The sequence below is a fragment of the Oncorhynchus tshawytscha genome, linkage group LG31, assembly GCF_018296145.1.
Source record: "Oncorhynchus tshawytscha isolate Ot180627B linkage group LG31, Otsh_v2.0, whole genome shotgun sequence".
NCBI lineage: Eukaryota > Metazoa > Chordata > Actinopteri > Salmoniformes > Salmonidae > Oncorhynchus > Oncorhynchus tshawytscha.
Window position 1 is genome coordinate 18790870 of NC_056459.1, and position 16168 is coordinate 18807037.

The window sequence follows — 16168 nt, forward strand, 5'->3', positions numbered from 1 at the left end:
TATGTATGTATATGAGCAGTAGATGAGAATGTAGTATCAGTAGACAAAAAATTAACCTGAACTAATAAGTTACTATTCTCTCTTTTCAGCTATGTGACAGCCTCAAAAGTGATACTCCTGTGTAAGGGTCTGCAGCGAATCACAGCCAGCCGCCAGAGAGAAGCAAATGTAACCACAGGACAGAGTTGACACCCTATGTTCATCAATGGACAGAAAGTTCCAAAGAATGGAATATAATCACGTGCTATCAGAAACCGCTACACTTGACCCCAGGTTTAAGAAGTTAGCCTTCAGTGATGCCAGAGCGAATGATGAGGCTCTTCAAAGAATAACCTCAGCAGCAGGGAGGGACAGCCCCAGCAGTCAGCTGACTCAGGCACCAGGGCAACAGGAAGAAGAGGGAGCAGATGGAGCAGAAGCACCAGCAGTAGTTCCACAAACGTCTGCTGTTTGGATGCTGTTTGACAAGAGAGCAACTGGGGATGCCGTACGAAGGAATCTCTCAGCAGATGCCATAACGGAGGCCCGATCCTATTTGGAGGAGCCCCAGATCCTCTGAGCTGGTGGAAGAACAAGGCCTCTTTATTTATTTATTTTATTTATTTTACCTTTATTTAACCAGGTAGGCAAGTTGAGAACAAGTTCTCATTTACAATTGCGACCTGGCCAAGATAAAGCAAAGCAGTTCAACAGATACAACGACACAGAGTTACACATGGAGTAAAACAAACATACAGTCAATAATACAGTATAAACAAGTCTATATACAATGTGAGCAAATGAGGTGAGAAGGGAGGTAAAGGCAAAAAAGGCCATGGTGGCAAAGTAAATACAATATAGCAAGTAAAACACTGGAATGGTAGTTTTGCAATGGAAGAATGTGCAAAGTAGAAATAAAAATAATGGGGTGCAAAGGAGCAAAATAAATAAATGAATAAAAATTAAATACAGTTGGGAAAGAGGTAGTTGTTTGGGCTAAATTATAGGTGGGCTATGTACAGGTGCAGTAATCTGTGAGCTGCTCTGACAGTTGGTGCTTAAAGCTAGTGAGGGAGATAAGTGTTTCCAGTTTCAGAGATTTTTGTAGTTCGTTCCAGTCATTGGCAGCAGAGAACTGGAAGGAGAGGCGGCCAAAGAAAGAATTGGTTTTGGGGGTGACTAGAGAGATATACCTGCTGGAGCGTGTGCTACAGGTGGGAGATGCTATGGTGACCAGCGAGCTGAGATAAGGGGGGACTTCACCTAGCAGGGTCTTGTAGATGAAATGGAGCCAGTGGGTTTGGCGACGAGTATGAAGCGAGGGCCAGCCAACGAGAGCGTACAGGTCGCTATGGTGGGTAGTATATGGGGCTTTGGTGACAAAACGGATTGCACTGTGATAGACTGCATCCAATTTGTTGAGTAGGGTATTGGAGGCTATTTTGTAAATGACATCGCCAAAGTCGAGGATTGGTAGGATGGTCAGTTTTACAAGGGTCTGTTTGGCAGCATGAGTGAAGGATGCTTTGTTGCGAAATAGGAAGCCAATTCTAGATTTAACTTTGGATTGGAGATGTTTGATATGGGTCTGGAAGGAGAGTTTACAGTCTAACCAGACACCTAAGTATTTGTAGTTGTCCACGTATTCTAAGTCAGAGCCGTCCAGAGTAGTGATGTTGGACAGGCGGGTAGGTGCAGGTAGCGATCGGTTGAAGAGCATGCATTTAGTTTTACTTGTATTTAAGAACAATTGGAGGCCACGGAAGGAGAGTTGTATGGCATTGAAGCTTGCCTGGAGGGTTGTTAACACAGTGTCCAAAGAAGGGCCGGAAGTATACAGAATGTCTACCCACGGCTTACTAAAGTCATGACAAGGAGACTCTGCATAGTGGCCACATCCGTTCCCTCTGAGATGGTCTTCTCGAAAACAGGACAAATAATTATAGAAAGAAGAAACTGTATCAGCCCCTCGAAAGTGAGGCAGCTTGCAATTCTGGATGCAAATCCCTCATAAAAGCAAAATATGGTCAGCATTGCTGTGTGCTGCTGGTTATAACATGGCAATAAAGAAGAGAGAGAAAAGAGGGAGCAGTTTACTGTTTTAAGTGGGATGCTGCAGTTTTGCACATTGTTATTTATCTTTCTTTGATATGGTGCAATATTGTATTATTATGTTCAGATTGTATTAGTTTTGAATTGTTACATTTATATACACTTCGTTTATATACTGTAACGACACGGTTTATAAGCGTGGATATCGACTCAGCCGTTCGGGTATGCTTTTATGGCACAGTCGATAGCGCGCTGGACTTCGGGCTAGAAGATCGAAGGTTCGAGACCTGCTCCCTGCTTGTTTCATTACAATACATTTAAAAAATTATACTTTAAATGCAAATGTTTAATAGCATTACTTTTCATAACAAACCAATGCATTTTTAAATACATTTAGGTTAAGTAGAGTATGATTTCATTTAATAATTTAATTCGAATTGTTTTAACACCAATCATAGTCAAACTATCGCAAACTGTTTGACTTGGAAAAAAATATAATATATTTTTTTGAAAGAGCCGTTTGGAAGCCAAAACAGTCGGCTCTTTTTGGTGAGCTGAGCCGAACGAGCCGGCTCACTGAAAAGAGCCGGAAGGCCCATCACTACTGGAAAAAGAGAGGTTGGTTTATGATGTGGTTCAATTTGTCTGATTGGTTGTGTTCTGCTGTGCCACGTGACTTTGAGCGACTCAACTAGCCACCTGTCATGCGCAACTGTTGCACTTGTCCACTTTGTGATTGAAGAGCGGAGCAGAGGTTGAAGAACCCATCGACTAACTGTTACCTGGACAAGGCTAATTTTAACGGTCTATTTGAGCCTTTTGACATTATGCATTTACTACAAGATTAGCAGATAAAGGTAGTTATCCACAGTCTCAGTACAGCACGGTCCACCAATACAGCAAGTGAGCTAACTAGCTTGCTAGCTAATCCTCTGGTTCTACAAGATGTCTATGAGAACACTTCCTCTAGTTTTTATTAACCTCGGCGGAGAAATGCTCTATATTCTGGACCAACGTCTTCAAACTCAGAATACCGCCGATGATAATACACAGAAAGGTAGTCTGTAACTAGATTATCATAGCTAGCTACTGAAGGCATGTTAGCTGCGCACACAGTAGGCTCCCAATTAATCCTAACCCTTTCTAATTAGCCTAACTAGTTAGATGACTAACCTCAGTCACACATGAATAGGGGAAACCTATTCATCTGGGCCAGGGGTAGACAGCCCTGGTCCTGGAGTGCCACTTCATGTTTTGATTTAACCAACCTGGAAGACCAGGTGTTGAATTCAGACAATCATTGAACTGATCAATTAGCTCAGTTGGTCAGGTGTGGTGCCTAGTTGAAACATAATCCTGCAGTATCTGCAGCACTCCAGGAACAGGGTTGCCTACCCCTGATCTGGGCAATTCTACGGGGTGATGCTGAGACTCAGATTTTTTTGCTTTAAAATGTATGTCAAACAAAAACCAATGATTGCAAAGTTAAACAAACAATAAAGCACTATGCACAATGACTACTGTTAACAATTTCAACAGTATATTTTACAAAAACACAGTTGAAGATCAGTGTAGATGTAAAGTTTGTAACAGAATGACTGTTTGTTCTGTCATTTTGTTACCAAACTTTGCATCTGCACAGTTCAAGTTAAAAAGTCTCAGCATCACTCTGTTACTTTGCCAATCTTTAAATGTATGAGTTAATTGCAAGTATCTTTGGTGTAGTAGCAGTTTGAATTTAACCCCCCCACCTCAACATATGTTTGCCCTCCTTGATGTATTTATTTCCCTAAACATCACTTTATTGCAGGTGTATGGTCAGATGACGACAGAAAAAGAGGTATTTTCCTAGCCAGTCACATCCCTCTCCCCATGTATCCTAGCTGTAGCCTGTATTCTGTACTACTGCACTATTAGTCAGTGTAGCCCTAGGTCCAATACATTAGTGAAAAAGCTTGTTATACAAGACAGCACTGCAATTCTATGATGTTCAACAATGTTATATATTGGGCATGTTTTAAATTTAGCAAATTAATTATTGCTGTCACATTTGCAAAAGTTTTGGATTCTTTTCTGTACCTCCATTTTATCACCTTTTTTTTGTATCACCTAAAATGCATTCATAACCAAATTGACTTTTTTTACATTTTTGTTTTGTTCAAGTCCTTAATAAATTAACTGTTTCTGTCTGTCCTATCATGTCTATAGTTATGAATGACATCATAGCCACCATGTTCAGTAAGGCCTTTATGGAGGAACTGCTGAAGCCTCAGGACCTCTACAGTAATAGGGCTCTGAGAACAGTGCTAACACGACTAGCCCATGCCTCCATCATGAGGCTCAACCCCGCCAGCATGGATAGGGTAGGCAACATACAGTAGACTAGAGGCCCTAATTCAAATAATCCAAGCTTAGAAATTACTTGATAATTTAAAGCCTCCATGTAGTCTGTTTACTGTAAATCATCACTGTATAGCTAATAAATCACTTTATTTCATGAATATAACTCAAAATATATTTTTTGCCAGTGAATTTACATACACAGCCCTGATTGGTGGATTGAATCAACCCTACCCCTTACCCCTTCAAAGTAGGAGGATACATATGCAAATAAAAGATGACTGGTCATTGGTCAGAATAATCAGATCAGATTGTGACGTCATGCTATGGGCCAAAAACTCCATCCCACCTGAGCAGACTGAAATTCTTTTCAAAAAGCTCTTGCGCTAAAAGGCATTATCATCATTTTCACAATTTCAGAGTGTTACATCAACCTCATAGGGTGAATAATAAAAAAAAAAAGGGGAAATACGTTTTTGACTGCACTGCCACTTTCAATCTGCCCCTTTTAAATCAGCTGTGTAGTGCTAGGGGAAAAACTAAAGCTGTGTTCGAATACCCATACTAACATACTGTGTACTATACTTAATGAGTATATACTACATACTATATTAGTTTATTTTAGTATACTGTAAACAAACGGTATCATTTCAGTTGAGCGTACTAGAGCTTCGCCTGTCTACTGGAAGTTGATACTGTTGCTATGAAACCTCTTGCTAGCTTGTTAGCATAACAGATGACTAGCTAAACATATTATGATTTCGGTTGTGTTTGTAAATTCAATCCGGAGTGCCAGAGTGCACTCTGGGCATTCGTAAATCTATAGCGAATCTAGAACAGACTTTGTTCATAAATTCGGAACATTCAGAGAGCGCACACTGGAAGCTCTGGCCGAGGGTTGATCTGAGCTTTCAACGAAAGTCAAGCACCCAAGCTATCTGGCTAACATTGGCTTGCTATTTCCAGACACAAATGATACTGAGAACACCTCTCTGACTATTTTACTCGCCCTAGCAGAGCTGGTTAGGCTGTTTTCATATTGTCTAGAGCGTTGATGACTAACTATGCTGCTGGCAACAATTTTTTTGCCGACGTTTACTAACACCGGCCACATTCAATGGGTGTTGAGTGTTCGTAAATTCATCAGTTATTCTGGGTGAGAGTGCTCTGAAATCGGAGTAGAATGATGTGAATAATCAAGTCAATAAACGTTGGGTAGTTAGTTAGATAGCAGATAGCTAATAATACTGCCTGGCAAGTTGGACGTATTTGTAGCCAACTAACGTTAGGTAGCTAACGTTAGCTAACATATCGGTACCTACTGCTGTAATGCTATGCGGTTCGTAAGGATAGCGTAGCTAACAAATTGTCAGCCAACACAACGTGTAATGTAACTTATTTGAAAAGTCATTACTTTTTTACATTGCTCAACATTTAACATTTTTCATAGTTGGTTAAAGCAATGAATTTGTATCTGCTTTTGTAGGACTTCGGCTGCATATTTTCTGCCATTTTCTTCAAATCTGAAAACGTGACGCCATGCCCATTTTTGGAAGAATTGCATTATGGGCCATAAAAGCACAGCAATAGTGTCCACTGCATCATGTATACTTCGAATTTTGGCGAATTTAGTACGACATCCAAGAACTTTTGGCATACTAACTATATCCATACTATGACCAATAAGCATACTAAACTCAGCAAAAAAAGAAACGTCCTCTCACTGTCCTCTCACCATTTACTGTAAATATTTGTATGAATATAACAAGATTCAACAACTGAGACATAAACTGAACAAGTTCCACAGACATGGAATAATGTGTCCCTGAATGAAGGGGGGGTTAAAATCAAAAGTAACAGTCAGTGTCTGGTGTGGCCACCAGCTGCATTAAGTAGTGCAGTGCATCTCCTCCTCATGGACTACACCAGATTTGCCAGTTCTTGCTGTGAGATGTTACCCCACTCTTCCACCAAGGCACCTGCAAGTTCTCTGACATTTCTGGAGGGAATGGCCCTAGCCCTCACCCTCCGATCCAACAGGTCCCAGATGTGCTCATTGGGATTGAGATCCGGGCTCTTCGCTGGCCATGGCAGAACACTGACATTCCTGTCTTGCAGGAAATCACGCACAGAATGAGCAATATGGCTGGTGGCATTGTCATGCTAGAGGGTCATGTCAGGATGAGCCTGCAGGAAGGGTACCAAAATGAGGGAGGAGGCTGTCTTCTCTGTAACGCACAGCGTTGAGATTGCCTGCAATGACAACAAGCTCAGTCCGATGATGCTGTGACACACCGCCCCAAACCATGACGGACTCTCCACCTCCAAATTGATTCCGCTCCAGAGTACAGGCCACAGCGTAACGCTCATTCCTTCGACGATAAACGCAAATCCGACCATCACCCCTGGTGAGACAAAACCACGACTCGTCAGTGAAGAGCACTTTTTGCCAGTCCTGTCTGGCCCAGCGACGGTGGGATTGTGCCCATAGGCAATGTTGTTGCCGGTGATGTCTGGTGAGGGCCTGCCTTACAACAGGCCTACAAGCCCTCAGTCCAGCCTCTCTCAGCCTATTGCGGACAGTCTGAGCACTGATGGAGGGATTGTGTGTTCCTGGTGTAACTTAGGCAGTTGTTGTTGCCATTCCGTACCTGTCCCACAGGTGTGATGTTCGGATGTACCGATCCTGTGCAGGTGTTGTTACACGTGGTCTGCCACTGCGAGGACGATCAGCTGTCCGTCCTGTCTCCCTGTAGCGCTGTCTTAGTCGTCTCACAGTACGGACATTGCAATTTATTGCCCTGGCCACATCTGCAGTCCTCATGCCTCCTTGCAGCATGCTTAAGGCACATTCACGCAGATGAGCAGGGACCCTGGGCATCTTTCTTTTGGTGTTTTTCAGAGTCAGTAGTTTTCAGAACTGTGACCTTAATTGCCTACCGTCTGTAAGCTGTTAGTGTCTTAACGACTGTTCCACAGGTGCATGTTCATTAATTGTTTATGGTTCAATGAACAAACATGGGAAACAGTGTTTAAACCCTTTACAATGAAGATATGTGAAGTTAATTTGATTTTTTCTAATTATCTTTGAAAGACAGGGTCCTGAAAAAGGAATGTTTCTTTTTTTGCTGGGTTTATATACTCAATTCACGTCACTAATAGTGAGGTTAGTATGAGTATTCGAACACAGCTTAAATGTGAAACACTGCGGCCTATCCCTTTTACTCTCGACCACTAGGCCCGTCAACAGGCCCCTTTCAAATATGAGTAGATTAGAAAATACTGGTCATGCCATCTTATTTGGCATTCAATTTGTAATTTGTGTTTTCTTTTGTCTGCTGTTTTCTGTATAGCTTTATGAATTGATGGTGATGGCTTTCAAATACCAACTCCTGCTGTGTCCACGTCCCAGAGACCTGCTGATTATTTCATACAATCACATAGACGCCATCCGGGAGTTTGTGAGAGACACCCCCAGTGTTCTCAACCAAGTGGACGAGACACACCGAAAGATCATTGAGGTACGGACCTGTCACTGGCACTCTATTCCCTATATAGTGCACTACTTTTGATGAGGGCCCATATGGAATTGAATTTATTTTTTTGACAAAAGAGTATCATGTTCGAGTGATCTGTGTACATGCTCGCAACAAAAAGCCCTGTAGCAGAGAGCTATACACTGATGTCAGGACCTTGACAAATTTAGCACTGAGTAAGTGTTGACAATGACAACACCAGATTGATGGCTATAGCTATACTCAACAAGTATATTATTCCTATGGCTTATTCTATCTAGCACTGTTTGTGATATTTTACCTTGCCTCTCAAGCTTGCTAGGTAATCAATCTTCTGACACCTGTGATGATGTAGACAATAGCCATCTGATTACGTGTTTCCTAATTTACATGAGCTGCATCTGGAGTCAGATGTGATCTTATTTACTTCTATGTAAACAAAACGGCTTCTGATTCGGATCTGCACACATAACTTTTAATGACATGATGTGGAAAAGGGTTTGTAGGTCTCTGGTCAAAAGTAGTGCAATTTTGTAGGGAATTGGGTGCTATTTGGGATGCAACCTGATTCATTGTGACAGATTACATGCATGCTTTACCTAAACTACAAAAATATGGCCTTAATTTGCTGTCTCGCCCACATCCTGCTTGTAATGCCAAGCTAAGTCCGATGTACCCTTTTCTACTCTTCCTTTTTGTTAAAGGTGTACACACCCTTGTCTGATGGGGAATTTCAACTCCTCCGACAAACGCTTCTCATATTTCTTCAAGACATGCATGTCAGGGTAAGTCCCTTTTTATCTTTATCGGCTGTTGAAAACGAAATGTTTCTGTATAAACATTTTTTTTTTTAAATTCATACAAAAAAATAGTATTTTGACCGATTCTGCTGTTGACAAAAACAAAAACAAATATGAATGTTGTCTCTGACAGGTATCACTTTTCCTCAAGGATAAAGTGCAGAATCCCAATGGACGCTTTGCTCTCTCGACCACAGGCCCAGTGCCCCATGGGACAGAAGTCCCAGGATTAATCAGGTAATCTACTTGGCAGTAGCCAATGTGGAGTCGCCAGAAAACGCTAAGATCTGGTTTTCAGGGATATAGTATTTTCAACCTAACTTCCATTTCCCCTGAAAAAACTGAAGTGGGAACTCCGCTCAGGCATCTTTCTATGCCTGCTACGTTAGGTTAACTTGGCAGTAACGCGACGGAGGTGTTAAACATATTTGAACCGCTAGTTAGCGGATCAACTACATGGTCTCCATGAGTAGTGACTGAGAGGTCATATAGATATTCATTGTAAAGGCCAAGAGGAATTGTATTGACGGTCATGCATTGCATGCTACAGTTAGTGGTAGTATTTTGCTAGTCTGTTCCCTTTTTTACTAGTTCCCTTTTAGATGCGTTTCAACCTGAAGACATCAATGTAACCAATCTGAATTCAGGGTTTCATCTCTGACTTCCTGTTATCACAGGATGTTTAGTGGCAATGGGAAGGAGTGGAAGAGATGGGAGTTCCCCACTGGAGGCAGTTACACCAGCTCCATCCGAGTGGGCTCCTTTGAGCGGTTTGGAGATAGAGTCAGCCGAATTGGGACAAATATGTAAGTAACTACCTACTGCACCTGGCATGGAGGCTCGACCATTAAACATCAGAGTCGGAAATCTATTATTAGCTGTTTGTTTTAAATCGATATGTATCTGTTGAATTCTAACAGGTACAGTGTGACTCAACCAGAAGAAACTCACACATCCAAGAACTACTCTCAAAAGGTAGAACTCTGAACACACTTCATTCCACTTTAAAGTGCCCTCATTTTTGTCATCAGGCAGTATGTATCATGCATCTCAACGTAGGGGTGCTGATTTAGGATCAGTTTTGCCTTTTAGATTACATTGAATAAGACTACATGAACAGGTAGGACCTGATCCTAGCACTCCTACTCTGAGAGACTTGATCCATAAACCCCAGGTGTGCATGCTTACAAGCACAGTAAAGACTGCCCTCTTGAGGCACTAGCACTTACTGTACATTTGAGTCATTTAGCAGACACTGTTATCCAGAGCAACTTGCATTAATTTTTTCTACTTTTTCATAATGGTCCAACATGGAAATTGAACCCACAACCTTAGCGTTGCAAGCGCCAAGCGCCATGCTCTACCAGCTGATCCACATGGGGGGCAGTAAACCCAAGTAACCCAATCTGCAACCGAAATGGCACCCTATTCCCTATATAGTGCCATTTGGGATGCATACCCACTATATATACTTCATGTTCCACAGGCAAACTCTGAACCCAACCCCCTGGCCAAAGAGGAGCTGAACCTGCTGGCTCGACTGCTGGGTGGAATGAAGGTTCAGAACCGAAACACTGAAACAGGGTTCCGGGTCAACCTCTTTGCCACAGACCAAGAAGAAGAGGAGGCGTGAGTTCTCTTTCACTACTAGTGCCTTAGTTCTTTGTTTAACAGTGGTTGTGATGCATATTGCAGCATCTTGATCAGAGCAAGTAATTGGTATATGTGAAGGAATGATCTTTGTCTTCTACAGTGGAGCATCAGGAGCGAATGGGGATCAGTCATTCCAAGTGATTAATATTCAAGCAACACAGGTATGATGGTATTGAGTGATTTCATAGCAATTACACACACCGAATGCGACCTGCCGTTCATCTGGCGTTTGTTCACGGCAGTATGTGTTTTAGGGACTGTCTGACTGCTGATATTTTCAAGCGTTTCTACATGTAGATCGGTTTGCAAATTACGGCTAGCACTCTGTTCAGAGGTGCTAAGTACTCTCGGCAGGCAACCTAGCATCAGACTGACAAATCAAAGATCACCATGTCATTGGTGTGTATTCCTGCTCAGCTCTCTTTTAGAATCTCCACTAAAACCCCTTTAAGCTCAACAGCATATCTGTATCAAGCAACAATTGTAGTTCATTATTGTACTGATTATGCATCAAATGAAGTGGGGTTTTTCCCCTCTCAGGACGTGCAAGTCAACACAGAACTGGCTCGGATCGCGGGAGAGTTTACCGGGGAGCCTGAACAGACTGAATCGCCAGAGGGACCAAGCAACAAGGGGGATGACCTGCTGGCCATGATGGATGAACTATAATGTTGATTATGATGAGGTTTTGCTGGGTAGAGCTGTACAATCAGTATTGTAGTTTGGGCAAGATGCCTATTGTAGTTTGGGTGCTTAATGTTACTGTGGTTATCCACTATACTGGAGCTGGTCAATCAATGCTTACATACACAAACTCAACATTACCTCTTAGGCCCGTTTGTTGGATAAAAGTTGAATCACGTATTATTTTAGTCAATCTTTTCATCCCTCTGGTGGTGCTATTTTGGTTTGTAGATTACATCTTAAACGAGTGCAAAAAGTGAAGTATAAGACTGTAAAAATAAATGAAAATTATTGTAGATATGAATAGCTGTTATGTTGTATATTTGTAATGTTGATGATTCTATGAAGAAAATCTTGTGTATATAGAGAATATTTATATATAGTATGTATGAGTTTTATTTTTGTATTCGGTGGCACTTCATATTTTGGTAAATGATCTACCTGTCATTGAATATAAGAAGCAGTTGTCTTCAATAAACCAACACTCAAGCATCTTTTTCCACATTTGTATTTTTGTAGATTTGCACAGATCATGTTTTTTTCTGAAGGATCCTCAGATCGCCAGCAGGGGGAGTAGTAACAACATGCCAGCAGAGCCATGTATTTCTAAAAACATGTTTTCTTGTTAAGTCATGTTCTTACAAACATAAATGGTGTTACAGTACAAAACAGCCTTTGTTTGTTACAAAATCAAATGTGTAAATCCACAAAAAAAAGCAACTTTTCTGTTTCATGAGGTGTGCAACCAAGGGAAGCTACACTACATAACTAAAAGTATGTGGACACCTGCTTGACGAACATCTCATTCCAAAATTATGGGCATTAATATGGAGTTGGTCCCCTCCCTTTGCTGCTATAACAGCCTCCACTCTTCTGGGAAGGCTTTCCACTAGATGTTGGAACATTGTTGCGGGGATGTTGCTTCCATTCAGCCACAGGAGTAAGGTCGGGCACTGATGTGGGCTGAGGTCAGGACTCTGCGAGTTGGTGAAGTGTGATTCATCACACCAGAGAACGAGTTTTCACTGCTTCCGAGTCCAATGGCGGCGAGCTTTACACCACTCCAGTCGACGGTTGGCATTGTGCATAGTGATCTTAGGCTTGTGTGCGGCTGCTCAGCCATGGAAACCTATTTCATGAAGCTCTCAACGAACAGTTCTTATGCTGACATTGCTTCCAGAGGCAGTTTGGAACTCGGTAGTGAGTGTTGCAACTGAGGACTAATGATTTTATGCGCTTCAGCACTCTGCGATCCTGTTCTATGAGCTTGTGTGGCCTACCACTTCTCGACTGAGCCGTTGTTGCTCCTAGACGTTTCACCTCACAATAACCACTTATAGTTGACCAGTGCAGCTCTAGCAGGGAAGAAACTTGACAAACTGACTTGCTGGAAAGGTTGGGCATCCTATGACGCCACCACACTGAAAGTCACTGAGCTCTTCAGTAAGGCCATTATACTGTTTGTCTATGGAGATTGCATGGATGTGTGCTCGATTTTATACACCTGTCAGCCGAATCCACTAACTTGAAGGGGTGTCCACATACTTGTGTATATATAGTGTACGTAGATTTTAAGTGCCTATAATACTTTAAATAATGTGTTCCTTTAGTAGGAGTGAGTCTCAGAGCTCTTTGAGAAAGTCACCCCACTGAGGTTTTTCCTGGTCTTCCAGCCAGTGTGGGGGCCAGGTAGTTTTGACACTTGGTCTGTCCTTCATCATAGAGTAGTATGCTCTCAGTTTGGGGTAACGCTCTGCTGACAGCCCAGAGCGGAAGGAGTAGGCAATGGTGGGGAAGACAAGGACATCAGCCAACGAGAAGGCTTTTCCTGCCAGGTAAGAGCCTGCCTCCATCTTCTGAAAGTATCCCTCCCACAGTTTAATTTCAATTGCAAGGTTATCTTTGTTCCTCTTGATAGCAGAGTCATGTCTCTCTCCCTGAGGGACATAATACTCATAGTAGACCACATCACTAAGTTTCTCGTAGAAGGTTTGGCCTTCAAACATGCGTTGGTACATCAGGGCCTGTTCAGCTAGACCCTCGGGGATCATCTGGGTCCCCTGGGACCTGAACTGGTTTTCCAAATACATGCATGCTCCATAGGACTCGTTCACTATGCAGTCCCCGTGTTTGAATGTAGGGAGCTGTGCCCGGGGGTTGAGGTCCATGACTATTGTAGATTTGTGCTCTTCTTTATCGAAGTCCAACAGCGTCTGGTTGTATCCCTGCAACATTTTCTCCTCCAGAGCGATCATAACCCGCCAGCACGGAACCGAGAAGGTGCACCAGAGAAGTGTCATGTTATTGGCCATGATTGTAGACACCGCGGAGAAAAAGGCGAGGAGTAGTCGACCTGGTAGTGTTGTTCAAGACGTTGGCAAGTTTCCAAATACTTGGGCCCTGCGTAGCAGTTGGTGGTGACGTAGACGACACAGTTGTGAAACGTCATCAAACTGCTCCGGCGGTTTACTTTCATCCTCAAGTTTGCTCCGTTGACATGATTAGCTACGAAGTTCTTTTCTAAGTACACTTAACCTTGGTTTCTCCTGAATATAAACGAATCAACCAAAATGTACGCTCGCTTCTTAGCTTTGTGTAAAGTCAGTGTTATCCAGCTTCTGTTGTAACTCTAGTCCATCGCGCTACTACAACGAATTATCTAGCTTTGTCGCCTTCCATTGATCCTTTAGGAGATTCTTTCTCTATGTTTAGTGACTTGACTTATATACACTTTAGTAACCCACCAAGGTAAAGATGTTGTGCTGTACCGTGAGAACGTATTTATTTGTGCGCACGGTGTCGCGTTTTTCCAAAATAGTAGCTCTGGTCCATGCGTCAGATGGGAATGCAGATCCAACGCGTGAATTATAATAAAATAATATATGATAGGTCTACCCATAATGCCGTTTTTGCAAGAAACGTTTTGGAAACGAATCAATATCAAGTCTTTACATTTTATACACATACCCTTTCCTCCCTCTCCATAGTCTTCCCTGGCTGTATCCTCAACCTAAGCAGGACCAATGGAGGTGTCCCATTCGATCAGGGAGCGCACCATAGCAGAGAACAGCCTAGTGATCCTTCTCCAGGGGCTTCAGGGGGAGGTGACCACCGTGGACCTGAGGGATGAAAGCACGGCGAGGGGGCGTGTGGTCAACGTGGACGCCTTCATGAACGTGCGTCTGGAGGAGGTGATTTTTGGGTTGATTTTTGGGTAAAACAGATTTTTACATTTAGAAACAATAATGTTAAAGTACAAATAACTCCAGAGGATGACACATGTAAGTGTTAAATACACGTTTTTCCAATGTTCACTCATGGTGATGATGATATGTGTTGCACAATTAGATTTGATGTATTTATTTATTCTATGTGGATGCAGCAGCACATTCTTTAATTATCCAAGACGATTTCCCCCTTTGGTGACAATAAAGTATATCCCAATCCTTCCAATGTGGTCGACCACAGGTGCTGTACCGGGACCGCCGCGGACGGCTCAGTCAGCTGGCCGATCTGTTTATCACGGCCAGGAACGTGCGCTACGTCCACATTCCCGACCACGTGGACATCATGGAGACCATACAGACCCAGCTGACCAGGATCAGACGCGTTCGCAACTTTGCCGGCGATAAAGGCGGCAGGAAGGAGTATCAAAAGAAAAAGAACTGAACTTGGAAGGGTGGAGGACGTTGTGTTGGCCCCAAGGGGCTGACCTTTTCTGACCTGAGTTTCAGCTCCTTGTCACTCATGGTCATCCCCAAATGTGTGGTTTGACAATGAGCAATGGAGTTGGCAAGAGCACAAACAGATCTGGGACCAGGCTATACTGAATTGATAATATAATTGAACTTGAAGAGTGGTATTCTCATCCACCAGTTGGCTTTCTCTCTGTCTGTATGTGGTTGGCTAGCAATTGAACCAGGGGACGAGGTTAGAAGGGTGGAGGTTGTGTTGCCCCAAGGAGCCTTCCATCACCGCTCATTTCAAATTGTGCAATTTCTCCTCATTTCATTAATGAAATTGTGACTCCAGAACAGAACAGAATATGAATTTGAATTGATTCTCACAAGTTACATGTGTCATCCTTGAGTCTTTATGTTCATAATGCTTTAACATTATAACTCACAGAGGGTGACAGGTTCTCCTCTAATCCAAGGAAAGAAAACAACTCAAGTTTAAGAATGTCAATAGTTGGCATTGTAAAGACTTTTCTTTGGTAAATAAAGACTATTCTTTTGGATGCTTACGTGTTTTTGATTCTCATTTTGCTCCATCTTGTTGAAATACTTTGAATAAACATTCCTTTTTTAAAGAAATCATTGCATTTTCAAAAAACAAAACTAATTGAGTAATTCCAAGCCATGTAGTCTTAAGTGCTGTTTGGTAAGATGACAAGATGTGTGATTGCTATATTTTGTTAGTTAGATTGTCCTTTTGTCTTGGGGAAAACTGGTTTTGATATAGGCACAATGCAATTTGGTTTATTGTGAATCAATCAATCAGATGTATTTATAAAGCCCTTTTTAAACCAGCAGATGTCACAGTGCTGTACAGAAACCCAGCCTAAAATCCCAAACAGCGAGCATTTCAGATGTAAAAGCACGCCATGTAGGTTACGCCTATGTATACCATTATTTCATTACATATACCTTTCGTCCCTTCCTTGAAGTGGTCACACACGGTTGATCCTGTAAGCTATGTATTGGAGTCCTTGCTTTCACCTGTCCAACTGTGTTAGATCTGTACTTATGAATTCAAGGAAGCAAGGAAATGTTTTAATTGTATAGAATTTGAACAGGAACCAATACACACAGTACACTACGGTGAGGGTGTGTTTGTGTGGGTGCAGTGTTTTCTCTACTGGACATGAACATGTCTGTGACCCAAATGGCACCCTATTCCCTATGTATTGCACTGAAGTGCAATATCCCTATGAGCTCTGGTGAAAAGTAGTGCACTATAAAGGGAATAGGGTGTCATTTGGGATGCAAACGTGGCCAGGAGCCTCGGCTAGGATAGACCACAATGCCCATCTGTCTGAGGAACCAGCTCTCTGTCTCCCTCCCTACCCACAGGCCAGCCAGGGAAAAGATTACTTATGATCAATACCAGTCTGGATGAGGGGAAAAAAACAGGGCTGTTTCC

The 16168-nt window shown here is 42.4% G+C and overlaps 3 protein-coding genes across 6 annotated transcripts; 2 read left to right on the forward strand and 1 right to left on the reverse strand.

Annotated features, from left to right (window-relative positions):
• Positions 1-2738: 2738 nt before the first annotated feature.
• Positions 2739-11515, forward strand: LOC112229563 (protein OSCP1-like). Its single transcript, XM_024395483.1, has 11 exons — positions 2739-3088; positions 3842-3871; positions 4240-4394; positions 7725-7892; positions 8591-8671; positions 8820-8923; positions 9364-9492; positions 9607-9661; positions 10173-10315; positions 10440-10500; positions 10880-11515. Exons 1-11 carry the CDS (start codon positions 2977-2979, stop codon positions 11006-11008), a joined length of 1167 nt encoding a protein of 388 aa, XP_024251251.1. The 5' UTR covers positions 2739-2976; the 3' UTR covers positions 11009-11515.
• A 708-nt stretch (positions 11516-12223) lies between these two features.
• Positions 12224-13431, reverse strand: LOC112229561 (glutathione S-transferase A). The gene has a single exon (XM_024395478.2). It carries the CDS (start codon positions 13333-13335, stop codon positions 12646-12648), a length of 690 nt encoding a protein of 229 aa, XP_024251246.1. The 5' UTR covers positions 13336-13431; the 3' UTR covers positions 12224-12645.
• A 22-nt stretch (positions 13432-13453) lies between these two features.
• On the forward strand, positions 13454-15263 carry lsm10 (LSM10, U7 small nuclear RNA associated). Of its 4 annotated transcripts, none has more exons than XM_024395482.2 (3): positions 13454-13595; positions 14011-14199; positions 14492-15263. In XM_024395482.2, exons 2-3 carry the CDS (start codon positions 14047-14049, stop codon positions 14690-14692), a joined length of 354 nt encoding a protein of 117 aa, XP_024251250.1. In that variant the 5' UTR covers positions 13454-13595; positions 14011-14046; the 3' UTR covers positions 14693-15263. The 4 variants fall into 4 exon arrangements, with proteins under 4 accessions (XP_024251250.1, XP_024251247.1, XP_024251249.1 ...); XM_024395479.2 differs by having other exon boundaries at positions 13458-13595; positions 14011-14214; XM_024395481.2 differs by having other exon boundaries at positions 13458-13547; positions 14011-14214.
• Positions 15264-16168: the final 905 nt, after the last annotated feature.

Excerpts from the sequence above, each read along its gene's own strand:
- LOC112229561 (XM_024395478.2), bottom strand. The coding sequence starts at position 13,335 with ATGGCCAATAACATGACACTTCTCTGGTGCACCTTCTCGGTTCCGTGC.
- LOC112229563 (XM_024395483.1), top strand. The coding sequence starts at position 2,977 with ATGTCTATGAGAACACTTCCTCTAGTTTTTATTAACCTCGGCGGAGAA. Across the intron at positions 3,089-3,841 it reads CGATGATAATACACAGAAAG|GTGTATGGTCAGATGACGAC; the intron begins GTAGTCTGTAAC and ends ACTTTATTGCAG. Across the intron at positions 8,672-8,819 it reads TTCAAGACATGCATGTCAGG|GTATCACTTTTCCTCAAGGA; the intron begins GTAAGTCCCTTT and ends TGTCTCTGACAG.
- lsm10 (XM_024395479.2), top strand. The coding sequence starts at position 14,047 with ATGGAGGTGTCCCATTCGATCAGGGAGCGCACCATAGCAGAGAACAGC. Across the intron at positions 14,215-14,491 it reads TGAACGTGCGTCTGGAGGAG|GTGCTGTACCGGGACCGCCG; the intron begins GTGATTTTTGGG and ends GGTCGACCACAG.